Raw genomic sequence first — 27,698 nt, 5'->3', positions numbered from 1 at the left:
TTTATTTATTTTTAACGAGAGTACTGCTCAGCTCTGGCTTACGGTGGTGCAGGGGATTGAACCTGAGACTCTGGAGCTCAGGCATGAGTCTCTTTGCATAATCATTATGTTTTCTACCTCTGCCTTTCCCCCCCCCCAATTCAAATACCATGGCATTTAAAAATTATAAAAATCAAATATTCATGTTTATCTACTTGAAAATTATCCTTTCCTACTATTATCATTAATTCCTGACATCAACAAAACAACAATATACAATCTACAATAGTATTAGCCACAGATTTTACTGAAACATTTTTATGCCAAGTTTAAATATATATATATATATATGTATATAAAACGAAATTTTACTAAGTACATTAGAATATTCACACTTTTTTTTTTGAGCCCCAAAACCTTAAGAATTTCTTCGGGAGTACGGCAGTAGCGCAGTGGGTTAAGCGCAGGTGGTGCAAAGTGCAAGGAGCAGCTTAAGGATCCTGGTTCGAGCCCCGACTTCCCACCTGCAGGGCAGTTGCTTCACAGGCGGTGAAGCAGGTCTGCAGGTGTCTTTCTCTCCCCCTCTCTGTCTTCCCCTCCTCTCTTCATTTCTCTCTGTCCTACAACAACATCAATAATAACAATAAAACAAGGACAACAAAAGGGAATAAATATTAAAAATAGAAAAAACACTATTAAAAAAAGAATTTCTTCATTGTGTTTGATTACTGAAAATAGAACTCTGGTTTTGAATAAAATGTTTTAGAGGACAAGTCTGTTATAATGACAATCCTAGACAGTAAAAAAAATCCCATGAGATAATATAGAAAGAAATGCATAGGAGGCAAATAAGTCAGCAAAATAAAAGAAAACACCCTTCAATCCAGAATTTTACTTTTATTTTTAAAATACATTTAGCATGGAATTATCACAGAACAGAAAATAAAACACAAAGAAATGGAGTATTTCCAAACTCTTCTTAAACTACATACAAAAATTAATGGAAGAGTACAGACCCAAACTATGGAAAATAGTCCCTAAAATTCAACTCATTAAACACATTTTGAAAGAAAAGTTCTTTATACATTTTCCAGCGCACCAATGTGTTCCTAAATGTCCTACTTTCCTTTTAACTAATGGGTAAAAGACGCCAAATTTAGTTACTTTTTCTTAAATTATCAGGTTCAGTCTTGGTAAAAGTTACCATGTCCCCATATTCTCAGAGTTAGAAAAATATGAGCTCAAATAGCTATGCCACCCAAAATAATAACATCTTAAGAGATATTTCTGGATAATCAGACAGATATTGCACTGAAGCCAGTAATTCTATACCTGATGCTCATTTATATGGAAAGTTAATTCTCTTGTGAAAAACCTACTACAAATAAACCTAATGGTAACCTAATTACAATTATACATCAAAATATAAAGAAAGGCACAGACAGAATAAAGAACAGATAAATTTTCCACTCTGAAAATAATGAGTTGAAAAAAGAATAGAATCTAAATATTGGTACTTTCAAGTTTTATGATCTATCTTAGAAGCTAGTAAATGTGCATTAAAAGATAACACTGTTAAATCTGATCCTGTCCAAATAATTTAGAAAAATGGTTTGTTTACATATGAAGCATGTGCATTGTCCCATCTACAAACTTCAATAGCTTTCCATTCACTGGAAATATCAACTTGCAGTATAAACAATCAAGACAATGTACAAAAAATATATTTTGTTCACTAACTTACAATGCACAGAAAAATATCTACAAAATGGAAGTAATTATCCATCTAGCTTCCTGGTAAATTATTGAGAAAGACTAACCCATTCCACATTTCTTTCTAAACAAAGATTATATAATTGAAAGTGGCTTACTTTTAGCCCTGTTAGCTTGACATATATATTTAAAATAATTCTGTGATTATACATATATCAGTCTTATTTTTAGATCACAGTATACATAGCATTTCTTAAATCAAAAACAAAAAGGCACAACTAGCAAGCAATAAAAATCAGTACCTGAATTGTTAAACTGATATCCTGAACAACTGAAAATAAGGTACCTTCAACATAATTGGGGAAAGAGGAATCCAAAAACTATTTTACTAAAAATTTGGTCCATTAAAATGCCTCCTATGTTTGATATCATGGGTAACATGAAAGGTGATGGCAGTGTAAAGAGGCAGTAAATCAATATGTGGCAGCATATGAAGAGTGTGGCCTAGTAATTATGCAAATCAATTGGGAAATGGCTCCCATAGTAAATAAATGTTCAATATGACTATTAATAACAACATACCTGCATTAAGTCCAAATACACAGGCACAACTGTTTGCATATTATTACTGACTTTATAATACATTCCCACAGTTAAAAACAACTTAGGTAGATTATTATATATATATAACACATATTTGATACATAACTGTGTATTATGTACCTCAATATATATTATATATAACTTGAACCCACAGCAGCACAAAACTCTCCAAATATTGAAGTTCTAAATGGATACTTATCATATTTCTCAGAGTTGAAATAACTCAGCTCACTTAAAACGCTATTTGTATGTGCAATGGTAAGATGCACTGACTCATGAATTTACTTAAATAAGTATTTAAGTTAAATTCCTGCAAAAGCCTAACTCTGATTTGGCTTTTCACTAGAATGTATTTTTAGGCATCAGTAACTGATATCCTCCTTTATTATCAGAAACAGTATTTCTCCATCAAGAGAGACCAATAAAGGAAAATATGTAAGGAACAAAGAATGTAATAGATAAGCCAACCATTCCATATGTTATATATCGATAAGGAAGTTCAACTTCCATGTGTTGTCTTGCTTTACGGATATCATCACATGGAATACTGAAGATTTTACAGGCTAAAGGAATGGTGGTCTTTTTCATTATAAATCTGACGATTAGTACAAACCCCATCCCTATGAGGATTCGTAATATGGCTTTTCCTAGCAGAGTCACAGTAACAGGGGGCCTAGCTAGAGGTAACATATCCAGAGAAGGATCTACCATTAGACCCAAATTATAGGCAATGTGAGATCCACAGGCAATTCCAGCACCACTTCCTAGAATTTCTGCTGTGTCTCCTCGGGATGTACTCCATGTGTCAAGAGTGAAGGAAAAAATTCCCAAGGCTAAATGAAGCCCAATGATGATTAATGGAGCGTATTTGTGAGTTTGGTTGAAGTTGTCAATCAGTTCCAAAACTGGATAGAAGACAGCTAAGATTAAAAGAGTATATAGGAATCCAGCAATAATATCCTGGGAAAAGAAGAAAAGTAGAATTGCTTAGTATAATACTATTTTGGTATTAAAATATATTTTACATTTTAAATGCTAATAGTTAAACTCTTTTAATAGTTAACTTTTTTAAATGTTACATTCTTAAATTGTATCACTTTACTATGCCATAAATTATTTTCATCATAATGCATTTACTGATAATAAAAGGATAGTTTTCACAGATCTATCATTTTATATATTAGCTACATATATACTATACACAAATTTATGCCCTAATGCCAAAATTTTTAACATATAATAAATATTAGAGTTCTCTTGATTTTTACACTTAACATCGAGGGTTTTTTTTTTTTTTTATTGGATAGAGACAGAGAAATTGAGAGAGGAGAGAGAGATAGAGGGAAAGAGACAGACACCTGCAGCCCTGCTTCACCGTTCGGAAAGCTTTCCTCCTGCAGGTGGGGACCAAGGACTTGAACCTTGTGCACTGTGATATGTGTGCTTCACTAGGTGCACAACCACTTTTTTTTTTCTTTTTTTTTTTTAACCAGAGCACTGCTCAGCTTTGACCTAAGGTTGGTACAGGGAACCTGGGACCTCAGAGCCTCAGGCATGAGAGTCTATTTGCATAACCATCATGTCATCTCTCCTGCAACACTGAGTTTTAAGACTCATTCTATATGATGTTGATCATTCACTTTTTAAGATCTGTAGAATATTTTGTTGTGTAATTATACAATATGTTTATCTACTTTCTCTGATGATCATTTTCCAATTTTAGATTTCCTTTTTTTTTTTCTTTTCTTCTTTTGCGATAGAGACAAAGAGGCAGCAAGAAAATGAAAGAGACAACCAGTGTCAAAGCTTCAACACAGTGGGGACTGGGCATGAACCAGGGTTGCAAACATGGCAAAGGAGTACACTATGGAAGTGAGCTATTTCACCAGCCCAATGATAGGGTTTCTTTGCTTTTCTCTCTTTTTTTTTTTTTTTTTAAGATTTTATTTATTTATTAATGAGAAAGATAGGAGGAGAGAGAGAAAGAACCAGACATCACTCTGGTACATGTGCTGCCTTAGCCACTGCGTCACCTCTGGGACCACTGCTTTTCTCTTTTGCCACCATGGTTATCAATGGGACTTGGTGCCAGCATGATGAATCCACTGTTTCTGGTGGCTATTTTTTTCAGTTTTTCTATTTTACTTGATAGAATAGCGAGAACTTAAAAGAGAGGAGGGGGAGATAGAAAGGGAGACACCTGCATACCTGTTTCACCTGCTCATGAAGTGTTCTCCCGGAAAAGGTAGGTGTGTGTGTGTGTGTGTGTGTGTGTGTGTGTGTGTGTGTGTGTGTATCTGTGTGTAAGGGGCTCTAATCTGGGTCCTTGCATGCTTTAATGTGCATGCTCAACCGGGTGCACAACCCAGTCTTGGACTTTGCTTCTTCTCTCTCTTGTCCTCTCTCTCATGCCACCAGGGGTTACTAGCTGGGTTGGTGCCTACACAACAAAACCACCACTCCCAGTGATCTTTTTTTTTTTCTTCTACTTCTTTTTGATAGAGACAAAGAAAAATTGAGAGGGAGACACACACACCTGAAGCACTGCTTCATCACTCAAGATACTTCTTGCTTTGCAGGTTAGGACTGGGGCTAGAACACTGGTACTTGAACATGATGATGTGTGTGCTCTACCAGCTGTGCCACAGCTCTGTCCCACTGGGCTTTTTTAACTGGCATCTATCCTGTAAGTCAACTAGGAATAGTGTAAATAATGCCACTACGGCTTTTTTTCCCTTTTCTTTTCTTTTACTGCAGCAGTGGTAAATAAACTTGGCCTCCTAGAAAGCACTAATCAGTTCCGCAGGCCCAAAGTAAAAAAAAAAAAAAAGTATTTGTAGAGAGAATTTGAGAAGGGAAGGAGATAGAGGAAGAGGAGCAACACCAGATACATTTTAGAATCACCTTTCCCATATATATTTTAGGCAAACTCTTCTATATTCTTTAAGATTCTCTTTTTAAAAATATTTATTTATTCCCTTTTGTTGCCCTTGTTTCATTGTTGTAGTCATCATTGATGTCATTGTTGTTGGATAGGACAGAGAGAAAATGGAGAGAGGAGGGGAAGACAGAGAGGGGGAGAGAAAGACAGACACCTGCAGACCTGCTTCACCACTTGTGAATCAACTCCCCTGCAGGTGGGGAGCCGGGGGCTTGAACCGGGATCCTTACGCCAGTCCTTGTGCTTTGGGCCACCTGCGCTTAACCCTCTGTGCTACCAACCAACTCCCATTCTTTAAGATTCTATAAGGCATTATCTCCCCTATCAGTGGGCTCTTCCTATCCTTCCTAGTAGGAGAATTTCCTCCTTTTTAATTCAACAGCATCTTGTACATACCTGCTAGAACAGTTACATTGGTTTTTCATTTTCTTATTTATTTCTCCCAGAAAACCAAATGGTTCACAAACTTTGCAGCTTATTAAAATTACTTGGGGAACTTTACAAAAATGATGTCTGGTTCAATCTTCAGAGATTCTAGTTTAAATGAAATCAAGTGTGAATGAAGCTGTAGTATTTTTTTTTTTCTTTTGCCTCCAGTTATTGCTAGGACTCTGTGCCGGCACTGTGAATCCACCGCTCCTGGAGGCTATTTTTCTCCCATTTTTGTTGCCCTTGTTCTCTTATTATTGTCATTGTTGTTATTGATGTCATCGTTGTTGAATAGGACAGGGAGAAATGGAGAGAGGAAGGGAATACAGAGGGGGAAAGTAGACACTTAGAGACCTGCTTCACTGCTTGTGAAGCAACTCCCCTGGGAGTTGAACTGGGATCCTTACGCAAGTCCTTGTGCTCCACACCACCTGCACTTAACCCGCTGTGCTGACCCCCTGAAGCTATAGTATTTTTTTTAAAGTCCCCCTAATGACTATCTTGCAGTCTGTGTTAAGAACCATCACAATACACATTTATACTACATAGGAGATATTTGGACTATGATTTCTTAGCAGAAAAGATCTTATCTTGTTTATGTGTACATATCTAGTAGCTAGCACACAACTGGCAGGGAATAAATATTGTTTAGTAAATTGTTTAGGCAAAGAAATTCCTTAGATTCATCACACTAACTATATAATATTGACAAGAACTCAGTCAGAAAACTAGATGAAACATAATTTCTTGAACTCAGTTTAAAGATATCTTTGGTATATAGAAATAACACTAATCCTTTATATATGGAAAACACTGTTCTAATACTTCACATTTACTATCATATTTAATCTCCATAATAATTCTGATGTGGCTTGCCTAGAACAATCTAATTTTGTCCTGATAGCTCTGATACTGAAAAGTGTCTTTTTTCCTCTCTAAAACTCTCTCATTTTGATAAACAATTATGGCTACACTAACCAGTTTTTAAATAAACAAAGTGGAGTAGGGGTATATAGCTATTTATTTAACCTAGTGGGTTGGAGGTGTTTAATACATTTGTGGAAAATATATTTTTAGCATTAGGAACTAAATATTGGGAGTGAAGGGAAATGAGAATTTCATCTTTCTTTTCTGCCGTTAGGTTTTCTATGAAAATTATTTGATACATATTGATTAACTTAATGAATTATACTTACCCAAAGATTTCAAAAATGCCTAAAAGAGGGCCAGGCAGTGGTGCACCTGGTTAAGTGCTCACATTACTGTGCACAAGGACCCAGGTTCAAGCCCCAAGTCCCCATCTGCAGGGGGATAGTTTCACAAATCTGTCTCTCTTCCTGTCTATCTCTCTGCTCTCAATTTCTCTTTCTCTATCCAATAATAAATAAATATAAAAAATTCTTTAAAATATGACTATGGGTATGAGATCTCAAATTACTTGATACTTAAATTTCCACCTTCATATTTGAGATTCCCTCCATTTTCAAATTATTTCATCTTATGAGGTTTTTTTTCCTTTTTTTTTTTTAACTGGTCATACATTTTCTTCTTTACATTATAATGAAAGGGCTTAGCTACAGGATCTTGGTTTCTAGTATAGAAGCTATTGCTTTATTTGTTTATTTAAATTTCACAACTGATTCAAAATTTCAAGTTATATCCTAATGTGGAAAATGTTCTGAACTCAATAATTCTCACATAGAATTTGAACCAAGTTAAGTCTTTTAAATAAATAACTGACTAAATATATATGAAATGATATACAACAAGGTATGAGGGATAGCATAGCTGGTTGTGCACACATGTTAACGTGCAAGGATCCAAGTTCAAGCCCCTGGTCTCCACCTACAGGGATGAAGTTTTAAGAATGATGATGGGGATGGGTGGTGGAGCACCTGGTTGACTGAGCATGTTATAATGCACAAGGGCCCAGGTTCGAGCCCCCACCGGTAGGGGAAAAACTTCATGAGTGGTGAAGCAGGGCTGCAGGTGTCTCTCTGTCTTTCTATCATTCTCTTCCTTCTCGATATCTGGCTGTTTCTATCTTATAAATAAAGATAATAAAAAATTAAAAATGAGTGATAAAGCAGGGATGCAGGTGTCTCTCTGTCCCTCTCCTCTACCTCTCCCCATTTCCTCTCCAACTTCTTTGTCTCTATCAAAAAAGAGTTAACAGTTAGCTATTTTTAATTACATTTCTTTCCAGTATAGATAAAAGTACATGTTTATTTTTCTCAAATCATTTTATGGGGAAAATAATGGTTTACAGGACAGTTGTTGATACATGAGTACTCCCAAATTTATTTTCTCTCTCTTTTTAAAATTACTTATTTATTTAATAGGACAGAGAGAAATTGAGAAGGATGGGAAAATAGAGAGGAAAAGAGAAAGAGAGACATATTCAATGTCTCTCTGTGAAGCCAGTGAAGTTTTCCCCCTGCAGGTGGGGAGTAGGGGGTTGAACTCTGTGGTCTTTTCACATAGTAATGTGTGCACTCAATCAAGTACTCCAGTGCCCCATCCCTTTCTAATTTATTCTTGTAAAATGGTTTTATACCTTATAATGAAAAAAATTAAGATGGCATTTAGATTTTGATTATCATTTTAAGAATTTTTTACTAATTTGCCTGAACCTGAAATCTGATATGCAGGTGGATCCTAATTATTGTCTGGGGAGATGTCATGGCTGGAAGAAGGACCAGAAAGCTGGATCAAGGAAGAGAGTAGCTCCCAAATGTGGGGAAAAAAACAAAACAAAACACTAGTATAGCCACAGGCCCTTTGGGATATAACTAAAATAGACCTACCAGCTATCTACAAAACAGAGACCCCCCCCCCCAAACTCTTCACCTGCACTATTCCAGCCTTTAGGTCCATGATTGGTCAACAATTTGTTTGGCTTTGTATGTTAACTCTCTTTTCAGCCACCAGGTTCCAGATGCTAGCATGATGCCGACCAGACTTCTCTGGACAGACAACCTCACCAATGTGTCCTAGAGCTTCACTTCCTTCCCCAGAGCCCTTCCCCACTAGGGAAAGAGAGAGACAGGCTGGGAGTATGGATCGACCTTTCAACGCCCATGTTCAGCAGGGAAGCAATTACAGAAGCCAGACCTTCCACCTTCTGCATCCCACAATGACCTTGGGTCCATACTCCCAGAGAGTTAAAGAATAGGAAAGCTATCAGGGGAGGGGATGGGATACAGAGTTCTGGTGGTGGGAATTGTGTGAAGTTGTACCCCTCTTATCCTATGGTTTAGTCAATGTTTCCTTTTTATAAATAAAAAACTAAGAAAAAAGAATTCTTTAAAATCTTAACTCACATCAATTATACTTTCACATGCATATATCAGTTATGACAGAAAACATCCAATATTTGTTGTTCTATGCTTTTTGTATAGTTCCATAATATTAAACTTAGATCACATAAGACTCAAAATAAATTTGCCTTTATTTCTGATTAAGCTGTTAAAGTTTACAGCATTGCCCTGGATAAAATAAGGATATAATTGAATGTTCATGTAACAGAACCAGAAGGAAGGCCAGCCAAATCCAGGACATAATCATAGTGGCAATTACTGTGATATCAATATAAGGTACAACGTCAAAATGTAACTAGACAGTCTTAGGGATTATACCAGGGGCCAGGCAGTGTGCACCTGGTTAAGCACACACATTACAGTGTGCAAGGACCTAGGTTCAAGCCCCTGGTCTTCACCTGCAGGGGGAAAGCTTCAGGAGTGGTGAAGCAGGTCTGCAGGTGTCTCTCATTCTCTCTCCCTATCTCCTCTTTCCCTCTCAATTTCCCTCTGTCTCTATCCAATAATAAATAAATAAAAATATTTTAAAAAGGATTATACCATAAAGTATACAATAAACAAAAAGTGAGTAATCAGGAAGTAGCACCCCTGATAGTGTGCATGTCCTGCCCTAGTGGGGCCTGAGTTTGAGCCCCAGCACCACATGGAAGAACCATGGAATCAGGAGAAGTGGCGCTTGAGCTACCTCTCTCTGTCTCTTCTCCCTAGACATCTAAAATAAACAAAAGTCTGGGAGGTGGTGCAGTGAATAAAACACTGAGCTCTTAGTCATAAGGTGCTGAGCTGGATCCTTGACATTGTATGTGCCAGACTAATGCTCTAATCTCCCGTTTGCTCCTCTCACTCATTAATAAGTAGTAAGTCCTTAATTTGTCTCATAGTTGCTCGAATACTAGGCTACTGTTTTTACTTAGATTTCTTTTTTTAAGACTGCTTTTTAAAACATTTATTAATGAGAAAGATAGAAGGAGAGAGAGAAAGAACCAGACATCACCCTGGTACATGTGCTGCCAGGGCTTGAACTCACGATCTCATGCTTGAGAGTCCATTGCCTTATTCACTGTGCCATTTCCTGGATCACTACTTAGATTTCTTTTTATTTTATTTTTATATTTTAATTTTTTTGCACAGAATCATTATTATTATTTATTTTTATTTATTTTAATGTTTTACATTTGACAGTAAATACAACAGTTTGTACATGCACAACATTTCTCAGTTTTCCACATAATAATACAATCCCCACTAGGTCCTCTGTCATCCTTTTTGGACCTGTACTCTCCCCTTGACCCACCCCAGAGTCTTTACTTTGGTGCAATACATCAACTCCAGTTCAAGTTCTACTTTTGTTTTCTTATATTTTAATTTATATTATCTTTATTTTTTGATAGAGACAGCCAGAAAGATAGGAAGGGGGCATATATAGAGAGAAAGAGACAGAGAGACACCTGCAGCACTGCTTCATAACTTGTGAAGCTTTCCCCTTGCAGGCAGGGACCAGAAGCTTGAACCTGGATCCTTGTGCACTGTAACTTGTGTGCTCAACCAGATGCACCACAACCTGGCCCCTTAGATTTCTTTCTTTCTATTTTTTTTCCCCTCCAGGGTTATTGCTGGGCTCGGTCCCTACACCATGAATCCTCCGCTCCTGGAGGCTATTTTCCCCCCTTTTGTTGTCCTTGTCGTTGTAGCCTCGTTGTGGTTATTATTATTACCATTGTTGATGTTGTTTATTGTTGGATAGGACAGAGAGAAATGGAGAGAGGAGGGGAAGACAGAGAGGGGGAGAGAAAGATAGACACCTGCAGACCTGCTTCACCGCCTGTGAAGCGACTCCCCTGCAGGTGGGGAGCCGGGGGCTCGAACTGGGATCCTTAGGCCGGTCCTTGTGCTTGCTTAACCCACTGCGCCACCGCCCGACCTCCCCCTTAGATTTCTTATCTCTAGTAGCAGCCCAATTTTCCAAAACTCCACCTACTATCTTATTTTATTATTATTATTAATGCAGTGCTGGTTTTGTACATGTATTTTGAGCAGCTATGAGACAAGCTAATGAAGACTTCATGTGAGTAGAAAATTCAAAAATCATTAAGTTGTTATTGTCAAGTAAAAGCCAGCATAACCTATTAGAAATTTGTTGATTCCTGAAACTAGTTCCTATTTCTGCACCTTTTTCTTGATCCTGTGCCTATAAGACAATACAAAGTAAATTCAGAGTGTCTGAAGAGATACAACCCTAAATTCAGGCATATATAGAGAAAGAACAGTTACTTTTTTCTCTAGTTGCTTGTTGTCTAATGGGGCTGACAGGTAAAGAAGAAAGGAACTGCAGTTTAAGCTAACTGTGATGACAGAAATACGCTCAGAGGCTCCAACTAATCCTGAGAAAGGGACAATGGGGAAGGAAGATTAAAAAGACTTTTAGGAGGCAAGGTTCTCATAAAGTTTGAAGAATGGGTGGGTGTATAGTTAGCTAAGTAAAAACAGGGAAAGGCCCTTCCAAGAAAAGAAAAGAAAAAAGTCATAGCATTCCTAAAGGTAAGAAATAACCCTCTGTATGCCATATCTCAAAAAAAAATTTGATATGTGCTCTAAATTACTATTGAGAAAGAGAAAAAAAAAAAACCCATATTTTAATTTGTAAATACAAGTGATACCAGAATAGTTTAAGCTCATTTAGTTTCTTTTTTTTTTTAAATTATCTTTATTTATTAGAGACAATCAGAAATGGAGAGAAAAAGGGGGGATAGAGAAGGAGAGAGACAGAGAGACACCTAAAGCCCTGCTTCACTTGTAGGTAGGGACCAGGAACTTGAACCTGGATCCTTGTGCACTGTAGCATATGTACTCAACCAGGTATGCCACCACCTGGCCCCAGTTTTTCTTTCTTTTTTTTTTTCCCCTCTAGGTTTATTGCTGGGGTTCGGTGCCAGCACTATGAATCCACTGCTCCTGTGGGCCATTTTTTCCATTTTATTGGATAGGACAGAGAGAAACTGAGAGCGGGGGTGATAAGAGGGGGGGAGAGAAAGATAAACACCTGCAGACCTGCTTCACCACTTGTGAAGCAGATCCCCACAGGTGGGGAGTGGAAGCTTGAACCTGTATCCTTGTGCGCATCCTTGAGCTTTGTACTGTTTGTACTTAACCAGGTGTGCTACTTGACTGGCCCCCAGTTCATTTAGTTTCTAGGTTCTGGGTCTTCTACTAACAAGTACAGCTCTTCCTTGGTTTCTTTCTTCTTCTTCTTTTTTTTTTTTTTTTTTTTTGCCTCCTCCAGTGTTATCTCTGGGGCTCGGTACCTGCACTATGAATCCACTGCTTCTGAAGGCCATTTTTGTTGCCCTTGTTGTTACTGCTGCTGTTGGATAAGACAGAAAGAAATCGAGAAGGAGGAGAGACAGAGAAGGGGAGAGAAAGACACTTGCAGACCTGCTTCACACCTCCCTGCAAGTGGGGAGCTTGGGGCTGGAACCGAAATCCTTACTCAGGTCCCTGCGCTTTACACTTTCTGTGCTCAACCTGCTGTGCTACCACCTGGCCCCCTTTCTTCTTTATTATTATTATTTTTTAAATATTTATTTATTTATTCCCTTTTATTGCCCTTTTTGTTTTTTATTGTTGTAGTTATTATTGTTGATGTTGATGTCATTGTTGTTGGATAGGACAGAGAGAAATGGAGAGGAGAGGAAGACAGGGGGAGAGAAAGAGAGACACCTGCAAACTTGTTTTACTGCCTATGAAGTGACTCCCCCTGCAGGTGGGGAGCTGGGGGCTCGAACCGATATCCTTACACCGGTCCTTGTGCTTTATGCCACCTGTGCTACGCCTGACTCCCCCTTCTTCTTTTTTTAAAAATAATTTTTATTTAATTTTGGATCAAGACAGAAATTGAGAGGAGTAGGAGAGATAAAGAAGGGTGAGAGAGAGAGAGAGATGCAGCACACTGTTTTATCACTTATGATACTTTCCGCCCTACAGGTAGGGACCAGGGGTTTGAACCCAGGTCCTTGCACACTATTGGATATGCTGCCACCTGGCCCCTCTTCTTGGTTTCTGTATTCACATCGCTAGACATAAGGAGAATAAAATAGACTAGAAAATGAGAGATATGCTTATCCTGAACACACTTGGTTATTGGGATTACTAGAAAATGTTTCTATATCATCAAAATTTCAAAAAGCATCACATTAATATCTGCAAAACAGATTTACAAATATATATTTATGCTCAACAAATTGTTTGGCTTCATATGTTAACTCTCTTTTCAGTCAGCAGGTTCCAGATGTCATCAGGATGCCGGCCAGGCTTCCCTGGACTGAAGACCCCACCAATGTGTCCTGGAGCTCAGCTTCCCCAGAGACACACCCTACTAGGGAAAGAGAGAGGCAGACTGGGAGTATGGACCAACCAGTCAACGCCCATGTTCAGCGGGGAAGCAATTACAGAAGCCAGACCTTCTACCTTCTGCAACCCTCAATGACCCTGGGTCCATGCTCCCAGAGGGATAGAGAATGGGAAAGCTACTGGGGAGGGGGTGGGATATAAAAAAAAAAAAAAAGAAAATGTTTCTATATCATCAAAATTTCAAAAAGCATCACATTAATATCTGCAAAACAGATTTACAAATATATTTTAGCATTTAGGCTTCATATAATATTGCAAATAAGCATAATACAATTGTCAATTTTACAAAAAAGAAAAGCACCAAGAATATAACATATTCCTTACCAGAATGGAGTGCATTCCCATGTAAATTCTACTTATACAAACTAGAGAACACCAGCAGGGAATAAGAATCAGTCCATACATAAGAGGGTACTATAAAGGGGAAAAGAAATGCAATCAGTTAAATAAATTAGGTTAAATGTAAACAAAAAATAATAAATCACTATACTACAAAATTCCATAGAAATAGGAACTATGCATTTTTATTCCCCATTGTTGTTTTAGTACCTAACCCCAAATAAGGCATATAGAAGACATTCAAAAAATATTTTTGCATGGGTAAAATGATGGTATTTGATGTTTCCATGTCCTTCATTGTGGGAATTGGCTTGTTTTTTGCTATTGCACTAAAATCCAATCATTAGTATGCTACAGAAAAGAAAAAGCTAGAGATATTTTTAACATATCTCTGAAATGAAAATATCTGTAGAATTGTGCCTGAATCTGGTCCTTATAAAAAAGTCCTTGCTTTCTTGGCATAATTTCCCTGCTACTTCCATCAATGACTGATTTGCAATTTCTGTTGACATTTCTCCATTTCATATTCAATATTCAGTTGTAATTGAAACATTTTCCATTTCTGCCCCCCCAAAATTTCAAATGGTAATCATACTAAGAAAAATTTGGATGGGATACTGGGAAGAGAAAATCATAAAAGGAGGGAAAAAAATAAAATGTTAGACAACTCAGTATCAATGTGATGAATTTAAGAGGAAGGTTTGAAAAATCTAGTATTACAGAAAAGGAGCAGATTATGGATGGGCATAATAAAGGAAGGAAGGGGGTGAACGGTGGTGCACCTGGTTAAGCACACATATAACCATATACAAAGACACAGGTTCAAGTCCTCTGCTTCTCATTTCGGGGGTGGGGGGGCTGTCACAAGTGGTGAAGTTAATACTACAGGTTGGTGTCTCTCTCTCTCTTTCTCTCTTTTTTTTTTTTTACAGAGCACTGTTCAGCTCTGGCTTATGGTGGTGTGGGGGCTTGAACCTGGGACTTTGGAGCCTCAGGCATGAGAGTGTGAAGTGACTTCCCCCTGTTTGCAAAATCATTATGCTATCTACCCTCTGCCCCAGGTTGGTGGCTCTCTCTCCTCTTAGTTTCTCTCTAATATATATAATAATAAAAGGCCACAAAGAGCAATAGATTCGTTGTGCACCTAGCTCCAGCAATAACCCTGGTGGCAATAAAATGAAAAAAAATTAAATTAAATGAAGCAGTGTATATCTGACCAAATAGGAGCTGATTAAAAAAAAAAACTTTTATATTTATTATTTTTCCTTTAAGGTTATCACTTATCACTGGGGCTTGGTGCCAGCATGACAAATCCACTGCTCCTGGCAGACTTTTTCCCCTCCATTTTATTGGATAGGACAGAAAGAAACTGAGAGAGGAAGGGGAGATAAAGGAGAGAGACTGTGGTCCGGGAGGTGGCACTGTGGATAAAGCATTGGGACTTTCAAGCATGAGGTACTGAGTTCAATCCCTGGCAGCACATGTACCAGAGTGATGTCTGGTTCTCTCTCTCCTATCTTTCTCATTAATAAATAAATAAAAGATTAACAAAAAAAAGGAGAGAGAAAGAGAGATACCAACAGAACTGCTTTACTACTTGTGAAGCTTTCCCTCTGCGGATGAGAGCCACAGGTTTGAAAGTGGGTTCTTGCACATCATAATATGTGTGCTCAACCAGGTGTGCCAGCCACTACCTGGCCCTGAACTGATTTTTCTTCCATCTCCCATTATCACCAGCAATTCCTACCCATACCTCCTTCCTCTTAAACGACTGCTACTTTATTTCACTCTACAGGTGAAACTCCTTGCTGTAGTCTTTAACGTTTTCATTCATGTTAACTACCCAGTGTTAGTTTTATCTTCAAGATATATCTACTTGTTAATTGTCACAAAGTGTCTAAAAATTATACCTCGCAGGCAAGGAGGTGTCAAGACATGTAAAGCACAGGACTGCATGATGAAGTCCTGAGTGCAATTCACGGCAACACATGACAGTGATGATCCACTTTCTCTCATTAAATAAATAAGTCTATTTTAAAAACTGTTTATTCAACTCTTGACTAGAGTCAGACCAGTCGGTTAAAAATGTGAGTAGAGCAGGTGTTTCATAGTAGAGCACAGAACTTGTATGTTTAAGGTCACAAGTTGGATCCTCGGCACCAGAGTGATGCTCGTTTGCTCGCTTCCTTTCTTAAATTATTATTTATTTAGTTTAATATATGTATTTATTTGTTATTGGATAGAGACAGAAAGAAATTGAGAGTGGAGAGAGAGATAGAGAGGGAAAGAGACAGAGAGACATCTGCAGTCCTGCTTCACCACACATGAAGTTTCCCTCCTGTAGAGGGGGACCGGGGCTCGAACCCAGGTCTTTATGCACTGTAATGTGTGCACTCTCTTTTTAGTAGACAAATAAATCTTTTATAAAGTAAGAATAAAAATAAAATAAATATCCATAGGAAATGAGAACAGAACCAAAATGGTGTGCAATAAGAAATTAAATACAAAATAAAGCAGTAATGTGGGCTGGAGAAATAGCATAACAGTTATGCAAGAAGACTATCATGCCTGAGGTACCAAAGGTCTCAAGTACAATCCCCAGCACCACCATAAGCCAGAGAGCATCAGTTCTCGGTAAAAACAAACAAAAACTAAATAAGCAAGTTAAAAAAAAAAAGCAGTAATTTAAGAAGTGAGGAAATAGTATTAAAAAAAGGAAAACAAGTAGCAAAAAGGTCTTTCCCTATAAAAATAAAATAAAGAGACTGCTGTGCCTGGGACTCCAAAGTCCCAAATTCAATCCTCTGTACCCCCATAAACCAGAGCTGAGCAGTGTTCTGGTAAAGAAAAAAAAAAAAAAAACAAGGAAAGAAACAAACAAAAAACCCCTGTGCATCAAAAGATGCTAACTAAAACTAAAAACAGTCATAAAGGCCAGACATGATCTGCTCCCTTGTCCTACCCCTAAATTTCATATACTACAAGATCTTCCACTGCCTGCGTTTAAGCAATGGTCTCTTTGATGTCTCTTGTGCCTACTAGATACTTCCCCTAGAAATGGACATGGCTTGTTCCTTTGACTTCCTCAGAACATCTCTAAGTGTCTCTCTCAATGATATCTTCTAAATCACTCTATATGTTAGAAACCTTAGCACTGAAGCTTCCTTCTTTCAATGTGATGGGTACTATGTTCAAAACTGGGTCATGCACATGGAATGCAGCACAATATCCAAGTGAGCTATTTTTAAGCCCCCTTCCCCCCACCCACTCTATATTTCTCCATGACTCTTATTTTGGTACAGGATATATTTATGTTAGGATATAACATATTTTACATGCATATGTTTCATATACACTTAAAACAAATAATGTAATTACTGTGTCTCCTTCTTTATGTTTCATCTGAGTCTCACTGCTGTATAACCAGAGACTACAGATGTGTTTGGTAGTCAATAGTACATCAATAAATATTTGTCAAATGAAGCAGCACAAGTTTTCACTATGTATACTGGTCCTACAGTATCACATGCATGGTAACCTGTGGTCAAAGGACATAGTATCATTTAGTTCCTAGACTCAAACTTAAGCTCTGGTAACTTTTAGTTCTAAGCAGAACTAATTTAATATGGGATCAGCCACAACAAACTGCAATCAAAATTTCTTTTGAGCAACCTTACTGGGTTGTTGGAAAAGTCATAATGCATTTTTGCATAGAAAAAGTAGGTCATGACTTTTTTGAAACCCAACAGAAAATAATCTCCTATGTTTGGAATAAACATTAGTATTAGTAAGGATTTTGCAGCTTAAACTTCTAAAGCAAGTAAGTCATTTAAAATAATGTACCTCAAGTTGTATAGGAATATATAAAACATTTAATACAACAGCACATTATGGACTATATTTTCTAAATTTAAAGCAAAAAAGGGAGGACCTGGGAAATAGCAGCAGTAGCACAGAGACTCTTGTGAGTGAGGCTCCAAGGTCCCAGGTTCAGTCCCTGACACCACTATATATATATTTTTTTTCTTTTCTTTTTTTTTTTTCTTCCTCCTCCAGGGTTATTGCTGGGCTCGGTGCCTGCACCATGAATCCACCGCTCCTGGAGGCCTTTTTTCCCCCCCTTTTGTTGCCCTTGTTGTAGCTTCATTGTGGTTATTATTATTGCCCTTGTTGACGCAATTCTTTGTTGGATAGGACAGAGAGAAATGGAGAGAGGAGGGGAAGACAGAGAGGGGGAGAGAAAGATAGACACCTGTAGACCTGCTTCACCGCCTGTGAAGCGACTCCCCTGCAGGTGGGGAGCCGGGGGCTCGAACCGGGATCCTTACGCCGGTCCCTGCGCTTTGCGCCGCATGCGCTTAACCCACTGCGCCACTGCCTGACCCCCCCTGACACCACTATAAATCAGAGAGCATTGCTCTGGTATTGGGGGGGGAAAAGAAAGAAAAAGTAGAAAAGAAAGAAAGAAAGGGAAAAAGAAAGAAAATAAAAAGGGGGGGAGGAAGAAATAAAGTCACTGGGTGGGGTACATGCCTTACCAAGCATAAGGCCCAAGGTTGAGCTTCAGTACTATGTGTGAGATGCCATGGTACTGGGAGAAATTCCAGTGCTGTGTTGTGTCTACCTTTTTGCTAAGATAAAAAAGCAGCCTGGACTTGTGAAATTGCACATGCATGAGGTCCTGACTCTGCCAAAATAAAAATACACACACACACACTTTAAAATATATTTTATATTACAAACAACACTAAGTAAATTATAATTTATTACCATACTAGTTCATTTGGCCCTAGGGCAATAAAATAAAATTCACTTTCCAATTCCTATTATAGGACAGTATTATGAGGAAATACCTACATATGCATTCTATAAACTGTTGGGAGTTGCAACAGCAGCCTTCCTGCTCACTTCTGTAACCTTGCTGAGAGCAGGGCTGGTGAACACCATGTTGGAATTCAATCTCCATAGCAAGAGACCTTGGAGGCAAATTCCTGGAAAAGAGCTCTATCCTTTGCTAGCAGCAGATTTAATCTGGAACTGAGAGACATTTGCCAACTCCTGGATGACAAAATTTACCAGCCTCCCAAGCCACATTTGACTTCTAGCAAACAAATCACACCCTTTCAGCCAGCAAGAGCCCTGTGGACATTCAAAAGCAAAGTCAGCTAGTGAGGGGACCCTAACTGCTTGCCCGTAACAGCCTTCAAAATAGTTTCCTAAAAATCCCAGAGTGGTAGCTTTGTCACCCCCTCGGACTGAGCTCCCAGTCTCCCTTAAGACATGCATAGGTCATCTAGTGGCTGCTCAGCACTCAGCACTTACAACCTTAAACCCCTGATTACTGTCCAGGCTGGATTAATGTTGGTGCCATAGCCTATTCCAGGCACTTCTGATCACAAACACATCTGCTACCCAGATAGGCCTGCTCAAACATGAACCCTGATCTGATTCCTGATGGAGCACTAAACAGCATGAGAGGACATAAAAAATAAACTATAACAATAAATCTAGACAACTAGAATAAATTCTAAATTTGAATGTTATGTAAAAGTTCTAAAGAAAACTTCAAAGCAGTTGTGCTAACAATGATCACCAAAATGAGATCAACAATGTCAGAGGAAGCATGAAAAATACCCAGACAGATACCACAGAACTAAAGAATACAACGACTAAGCTAAGAAGTAGATCAGAGGGAACCAAAAACAGTACAGCAAAAACCAAGTGAAGTAGCCTGGGAGGTAACACAGTGATTGGAGCACCCAACTTGAATGGCTGAGGTCTTGAGTTGAATCCCACATCTTATGTGTCTGAGTGATGCTCTGGTTCTTTCCCTCACTGCCTCTCATTGGTAAATAAACAAATCTTAAACTACCACAACAAAACAACAACAACAAAACAAATAACACAGAAGAACAAAATTTTATCAGAGAGCAGACAAAAAGGAAAGAGAGAAAAAGACAGAATTCATTAATTAATTTCATGGTCACTGTTGGAGTTTTATGGCTTCAGGTCAACTTTTCCAGATAAGAGGCAGAGGGAGAAGGGGAAAGCCACCACATCACCAAAACATATTCATCAGGATGTGCGGCATCATCTAAGTTCATTTCCCACATCTACGCTCGACCGGACCTGCCAATATACGCGGATATCTTCGCCCACCCTGTCCAACGCTTGATGTCTCGTCACCCAATCTGGTCTCCTACACCTACACTGAACTTCTCTGTTCCAGTCTCTTGGAAACAGAGTTGGCAGTCAGCTGAGGTAAAGAACAAACACCTCATCACAGACCCCTGCAAGCGTCAACCCGGCTTTGACCTAGCACGTTATGATTGGGCCCTCCTCAATCGCTATCGAACAGGCCATGGCCGGTGCGTCGCTATGTTCCATCGCTGGGGAGCCAGAGACGACCCGAACTGCCCCTGCGGCTCCAGACAATGACCCACATAGTCAACGACTGCCACCTCTCCAGATTCAAAGGAGGTCTCGAAACTTTACATCAGGCTCAACCTGACGCTGTTGACTGGCTACGGAAGAAGGGCAAATGCTAGAAGAAGAACCAAAACATCAAACTGGGGTCTTATGCATGACAAACAAGGAATACTCTTATGTGAACTATCTTGTTGGTCCCAGACTTACTTACTTACTTACTTTCTTTCCCTTCCTTCCTTCCTTCCTTCCTTCCTTCCTTCCTTCCTTCCTTCCTTCCTTCCTTCCTTTCTTCTGTCCTTCCTCCCTCCCTCCCTCCCTCTCTTTTCGCTTAGCAGGGTGCTGTTCAGCTCCAGCTTATGATGGTAGACACCTGCAGACTTGCTTCATTGTGACGTGACTCCCCTGCAGGTGGGGAGCCGGGGGCTCGAACCCGGATCCTTACGCCGGTCCTTCACACCATGTGAGCTTAAACAACTTGCTTCATGTCATGTGAGCTTAACCCACTGCACTACTGCCTGATGATGGGAAAAGTCTTTTTACATAGCATTTATGCTATCTCCTTTGCCTCCTCCCCTATTCTTATTTGGAGAAATAGCTTAAGAATTTCCCCAAATCAAGAATGGAGATAGTCTCTCAGATCCAGTAAGACTAAATATGTATATACACTAAGGAACAATTACAAAAGCTAAGATTAAAGATAAAAGAATTTAAAAAGTGGGAGTCAGGCAGTAGCGCAGCGGGTTAAGCACATAAGGCACGAAGCCCAGGGACTGGTGTAAGGAACCCAGTTCAAGCCCCTGACTCCCACTTGCAGGGGAGTCGCTTCACAGGCAGTGAAGCAGGTTTGTTGTTGTCTTTCTCTCCCCCTGTCTTCCCCTCCTCTCTCCATTTCTCTCTGTCCTATCTAACGACGACGGCATCAATAACAACAACAGGGAGTCAGGCAGTAGCGCAGCGCAAGGACTGGCGGAAGGATCTGATTCTAACCTCCAGCTCCCCACCTGTAAGGTAGTCGATTCACAGGTGGTGAAGCAAGTCTGCAGGTCTATCTTTCTCTCCTCCTCTCTGTCTTCCCCTCCTCTCTACATTTCTCTCTGTCCTGTACGACAACATCAATAACAACAGCTACAATAACAATGAAAAACAAGGGCAACAAAAGGGAAAATAAATAAAAACTAAAAAAATAGCAACAACAATAATAACCACAACAATGTTAAACAACAAGGGCAACAAAAACGAAAATAAATATTTTAAAAAAGAATTTAAAAAGCAGCAAGGAGTAAGATATATATGGGGACTTATAAAATTATCAACTAATTTCTCACAGATGATCTAAAAACCATAAGGTGCAATATATTAAAAGTTTTGGATGGAAAAGATCTCTAAAAATTCTATATCCAGGCAGACTACTTCTCAGATTTGAAGAATTGACAAAAAGCTTTTTAGAAAGGATATATTTGTTGTTATCTTCACTTGATGTGACTTTCCCTACAAGGAAGCATACATGAAAATTATTATTATTATTTTCAAAGAGTCATTTTATTTTTCAGGAGAGAGGAGAAGAGAAGAGAAAAAAGAGACAGAAATCAGAGCACTGCTCAGCTTTGGCACAATGTGGTGTCAGGGATTGAACTAGACTCTCTGGGCATTAAGTCAGGTGCATTGTAGCTATGATTTCTCCCTGGCTCTACAAGCAAATTATTAAATTAAAATACATCTGAACATTTTTCCACACTTCCAGGGAGGAGCTACGGTGTCGTAGTCTAGAGATGTTGGCTATTCCCCAGAAAACAAATATCACAACAAAGTATCTCAATGAATTTCATCAGAGAACATCTGGGATTTCTGGCAAAGAAAGAAACATCAGTATCTGAAGGTTGGTGATTGTGTGTAGACAGCAAGAACAGGAGGGTAGGGAAAGAAGGACTCAAGCAGAAACGTGGCACTGCATTGATAGCAGGCACCATATTTGCAATAGCTTCAAATTCACCTGGTGCATTTAAAGGGCTCTTGAGGAACCACTCAGTCAACAGATGGCTTTAAAAAAGGAACTCAGGACTGCTGTTGAGAGCTGCAGAAGCAACAAGCCACCGAGAAAACCCCAGAGAACTGTTTGGCAGACTCAGAAAACTGAAGACCCTACCCTTATGGCAGCAGAGATACAAAACTCTACGGTCTCCCACTGCCATAGAGACCCCAGTGATCGAGGTCAGACTGTTCAGCAGTTTACTCTGACCTCACACCAGTTTCCACTTTCAGGAAAAAGTTTGGGAAGAGAAGGAGACCTGGGATCCTCCTTCCCACACCCTTCCCAAACTAGGCCTGTTTAAGGGGCATCAGGGTCAACCAAGGCCAACTATCAATGACCTAGACATCAGAACAGAAACTAAAAAATGACTACCCCACCCACGAGTACTCTCTCTGTCAACTCCCCCCCCCTTTGGTGAATAGTGATTCACAAAATTATAAGATAATAGAGATATAGTTTCACACCACTTCCACCACCTAAGTTTACTCCCCACCTCCCCCCCTACACACACTATCAAGGATAACCACTATACTTCTCCCAAGGTCTTACAGATAGGTTGAAAAGTCAATATAGTTTTTTGTTTGTTTTATTGGAGCACTGCTCAGGCCAATAAAGTTTTAAAGAAGAGGGTAAAGGGCCTGTCAAAATAGCTCACTTAGTGTGTTGCTTTGCCATGTTTAAACCTGGCCCCCACAGAATTGGAGGAAGCTTTGGTGCTATAGTCTCTCTTTTTTCCCTCTCTTTCTCTGCTTCTTTGTCTTTCTCAATCTGAAAAAGTCATCCTGGAATTTTGAAGCCCTAGTAATGACAATATATATATGGCTGAGAACATTTATAAAAGGTAACAGTTCTTGCTTTAAGGAAGTTAAGATAATTATATTGATAGAGAAATAGACAGGGCAAGGGTAGATAGCATAATGATTATGCAAAGTGAGTCTCATGTCTGAGGCTCCAACGTCCCAGGTTCAATCCCCCATACCAGCATAAGCCAGAGCTGAGTAGTGCTCTGGAAAATAAATAAATAAAGATTTTTTTTTTTTAAATAAAGAGAAATAGGCAAACAAGTGAAAGAGAATAGAGAACAAAGAATCATATCTGTATACATATGGGAACTTGACATGCAACAGAAGTGGCACTAAAAACAAGAACAAGCTATTCAAAAATGGTCAACAGGTCAGCAGTTATCTATCTAAAAGAAAACACAACTAATCAAAGGTGTATTGAAGACTTAATAAAGAAGTAAAGCTTTATTTTTCCAATTAAAAAAACTAACATGACTAGAAATAAAGCCTATTGGGTAGGGCCTGAGCCTTGCCATACACATTGCTCAAGTTCAAGCTCTGGCTTGAAAAAAAAATTAAATAAATGGGTGTTGGGAGATAGCTCACCTGGTAGAGTGTGCACCTTACCTTCCATGAAGCCCTGGGTTTGAGTCCCAACACCACATCAAAGTATCGTGGTGGGGGAGGGGGGGTTGTGAGGTGGGGACTCCACAAGTGGTAAAGTGTGATGCTGTGGTGTCTCTCCCTCTTTTTCACTCTCCCTCTCTGTCTGTTTCTATCTGAAAAAAATAAAAAGACAAAGTCAGCAGAGGAGTGGTAGAGTCACAGATGCAAGACACTCCAGCACAAAACACACACAAAAGTTTTCCAAAAGAATTTATTGGGGGGGCGGGAAGTGGAACACCCAGTTAAACACACATATTACTATGTGCAAGGAGCCAGGTTAAAGCCCCCAGTCCGCCAGAAGTGGGACGCTTCACAAGCAGTGAAGCAGGTCTGCAGGCATGTACCTTTCTCTCTCCCTCTCTCTCCCCCCTCCCCCTTTCAATTTCTCTCTGTCCTACCAAATAAAAATGTGTGTGTGTTGCAGGGAGAGGGATGACCATCAGGAGCAGTGAATTCATAGTGCTGGCACCGAGCACCAGCAACTGGAGGGGGAAAAAATGAACTTTGGAGGGGGGCATGGGAGACAAAATGTTATACTCTCAAGCATGAGGTTCTGAGTTCAGTCTCAGGCATACTATGTGCCAGAGTGATGTTCTCTCTCCTCTCAAATAAATAAATAATGTATTTAAAAATACCATTTGCTTTTACAATCACCCAAAACACCAAGGTACATGTAGAAAAATAAATGAATATAAAAATCAAGACTAATTGAATATATACTTTTTGTTGTTGTCATCACCGGGACATCACCATTCCAAGTTGACTTTTTAAAATATTTATTTATTTATCTATTTATTTTCCCTTTTGTTGCCCTTGTTCTTCATTGTTGTAGTTATTATTGTTGTCATTGTTGCTGGATAGGACAGAGAGAAATGGAGAGAGGAGGGGAAGACAGAGAGGGGGAGAAAAAGAGAGACACCAGGGAGTTGGGCCCTGGCGCAGCGGTTAAGCGCACATGGCGCAAAGTGCAAGGACCAGATTAAGGATATAGGTTCGAGACCCTGGCTCCCCACCTGCAGGGAGTTGCTTCACTTGTGAAGCAGGTCTGCAGGTGTCTGTCTTTCTCTCTCTCTCCCTGTCTTCCCCTCCTCTCTCCATTTCTCTCTGTCCTATCCAACAACAACGACATCAATAACCACAAGAATGTTAAACAAGGGGCAACAAAAGGGAAAATAAATAAATAAACAAACAAACAAACAGACAGACACACCTGCAGACCTGCTTCACCGCCTGTGAAGCGACTCCCCTGTAGGTGGAGAGCTGGGGGCTCGAACCGCCAGACCTTGTGCTTTGTGCCACATGTGCTTACCCGCTCCACATGCGCTTACCTGACTCCCTTCGAGTTGACTTTTAAAGAATAGTGACAGATACTGAGTGAAAGAATAGTGACAGATACTGAGTGAAAGATATTATGGCATTAAAGCTTCATCCAATACAGTGGAAGCTGGGCTCAAGTATGGATCGTGCCCATGGCAAAGTAGCCACACTATCCAAATGAACTATTTTGCCAGCCCAAGAATAATTATTAAAATATATCAAGCTAAAAAAAAAAAAAAATATATATATATATATATATATATATCAAGCTTATGAAGTTCCAACTATAGGAGTTTCTAAATCTATATTCTCATAATAAATAATATGCATGTAAATATATACTTTCTAAATAAGATAAAGATATACACTTAAATATATCTATACAAAATGCATGACAGTTTAAATCAGTAGTATACAATAAATAGTGCTACCGGAAGATGTCAAGTTGGCTATCTTCCTCAAAGCAAGAGAGAGTTCACATATCTGAGCATTAAAAATGAAGCCATGGGGGGGGAGTCAGGCGGTAGCGCAGTGGGTTAAACGCCAGTGGAGCAAAGCGCGAGGATGGTGTAAGAATACTGGTTCCAGCCCCCTGCTCCCCACCTGCAGGGGAGTCACTTCACAAGCAGTGAAGCAGGTCTGCAGGTGTCTATCTTTCTCTCCCCCTCTCTGTCTTACCCTCCACTCTCGATTTCTCTCTGTCCTATCCAACAACAACAAGAATAACTACAACAACAATAAAACAACAAGGGCAACAAAAGGGAATAAATAAATAAATAAATAAATACTCTTTAAAAAAAAAATACTTAAAAAAAAAGTGAAGCCATGGGGAGCCAGATGGTGGAGGAACCTGTTAAGCACACATGGCGCGAAGCACAAGGACCGGTGTAAGGATCTGGGTTGGAGCCCTTGGCTCCCTACCTGCAGGGGGGTCACTTCACAAGCGGTGAAGCAGGTCTGCAGGTGTCTTTCTCTCCCTCTCTCTGCATTTCTTTCTGCCTATCAAACAACAACAACAAGGGCAACAAAAAAAGGGGGGGGAATGAAGCCATGGGAGTCCAGCGGTAACGCAGTGGGTTGAGTGCACTTGGCGCAAAGTACAAAGGCCAAAGTAAGGATCCCAGTTCTGGCCCCCGCTTCTTACCTTCAGGGGGGTCGCTTCACAGGTGGTGAAGCAGGTCTGCAGGTGTCTTTCTCTCCCCCTTTCTGTCTTCCCCATCTCTCTCCATTTCTTTGTCCTATCCAACAACGATGACAACAATAATAACTACAACAATAAAACAAGGGCAACAAAATGGAATAAATAAATATTTTAAAAAATGAAGACATGAAGGTATTATTAGAAACTATGGTAGAAGACTATTGTAAATATTACATAAAACCCAGACACCATGAGTTAAAGGTTGATATACAAGAAGAAAAAGTTAGGGGTCTGGGAGATAATTCACCTGGTAGAGCACATGCACGGTTGTGCATGAGGCCCTGGGTTTGAGCAACACTATGAGCTACGAATGACAGGTGTAAGCACAATGTGGCAAGGCCTTACAATGTTTCTTTTCCTTCTCTCAAAAACTGAAGAATAGAGAATTTTACTGGAGAGGCTGCCTGGCAGTAGGGAGCCCCAGATTTATCTTCCATCACTGCAATAAGAAAAAAGTTTTCCTTGGAAGAAAAAAAAAAGACAGAAGCAGGGTAGCACTCTAGGAAAACATTCATTTCTAAATAATATCACAGACAAAAAGCTAATTTCTGTGGCTGGGGAGGTGGTTCAGTTGGTAGAAAACTGGATTTGCATGCCTGGAACTCCAGATTGAGAGTCCTGGCACTAGAGGGTAGAGGGTGGTACCCAGCTATTTCATTAACTTATTTATATATTCTTTCTTTCTTTCTTTCTTTCTTTCTTTCTTTCTTTCTTTCTTTCTTTCTCTCTCTCTCTCTCTTCCTTCCTTCCTTCCTTCCTTTTTAAAGATTTTATTTATTTATTTTTTCATGAGAAAGACAGGAAGATAGATAGAAAGCACCAGACACCTCTCTGGTACATGTGCTGCTGGGGACTGAACTCAGGACCTCACGCTTGAGAGGTGAGAGTCCAATGCTTTATCTGCTGTCCCAACTCCTGGACCACTTTTTTTTTTTTTTTTTTTTTTTTTTTACGAGCGCACTGCTTAGTTCTAGCTTATGGTGGTGTGTGGAATTGAACCTGGACCTCAGAGCCACAGACATGAGAGTATGTTTGCATAATTATTATACTATCTCCCCAACTATGATTTCTTAAATTAAAGACTAATTCATCACAAAGGCTTTAAAGACTAATAATCAACCCATGAGAAACAAAACAAATCTCTATGAAAAAAATATTCAGTGGTCTGGGAGGTGGTGTGGTGGATAGAGTGTAGGTCCTAAATTCAATCCCAGTAGCACATGTACAAGAGTGATGTCTGGTGTGTGTTTTCTCTCTCTCTGCTTCTATCTTATTAATAAAATCTTTACAAAAACAGACAGGGACATTGTTTAGGTAACTTTGAAATGGCCATCAGGAGAAAAAGAAAACATTATCCTAAGTAAAAGAAGTTGATTATAGCAGATTACATATAGGTTGTTTCGAATCATATATAAAATTCAGAGCAGGAAAATTTATAGAGACTTAAAGTGGACAGAAATTGTCTAGGGACTGGGTAGAAATGGAAACTGACTATGAACTCTGAGAGGGGGTTCTTCTGGGAGGTGATAAAATGTTTAAATAT

The 27,698-nt window shown here is 39.3% G+C and overlaps 1 protein-coding gene across 2 annotated transcripts in view; it reads right to left on the bottom strand.

Annotated features, from left to right (window-relative positions):
* Positions 1–856: 856 nt before the first annotated feature.
* Positions 857–27,698, bottom strand: part of SGPP1 (sphingosine-1-phosphate phosphatase 1) — a 34,193-nt gene continuing 7,351 nt past the window's right edge. Inside the window, exons 2-3 of one of the 2 annotated variants that reach the window (XM_007530908.3) lie at positions 13,717–13,806; positions 857–3,255 (exon numbers count right to left, since the gene is read on the bottom strand). In XM_007530908.3, coding sequence (XP_007530970.1) covers positions 2,704–3,255; positions 13,717–13,806 — 642 coding nt within the window. In that variant the 3' untranslated portion in view covers positions 857–2,703. The remainder of the gene's footprint in view (positions 3,256–13,716; positions 13,807–27,698) is intronic. The other variant, XM_060174862.1, reaches the window with a different exon arrangement.

Source organism: Erinaceus europaeus, chromosome 16, assembly GCF_950295315.1.
Source record: "Erinaceus europaeus chromosome 16, mEriEur2.1, whole genome shotgun sequence".
Lineage (NCBI taxonomy): Eukaryota > Metazoa > Chordata > Mammalia > Eulipotyphla > Erinaceidae > Erinaceus > Erinaceus europaeus.
This window is presented reverse-complemented; position numbering and strand designations above follow the sequence as displayed.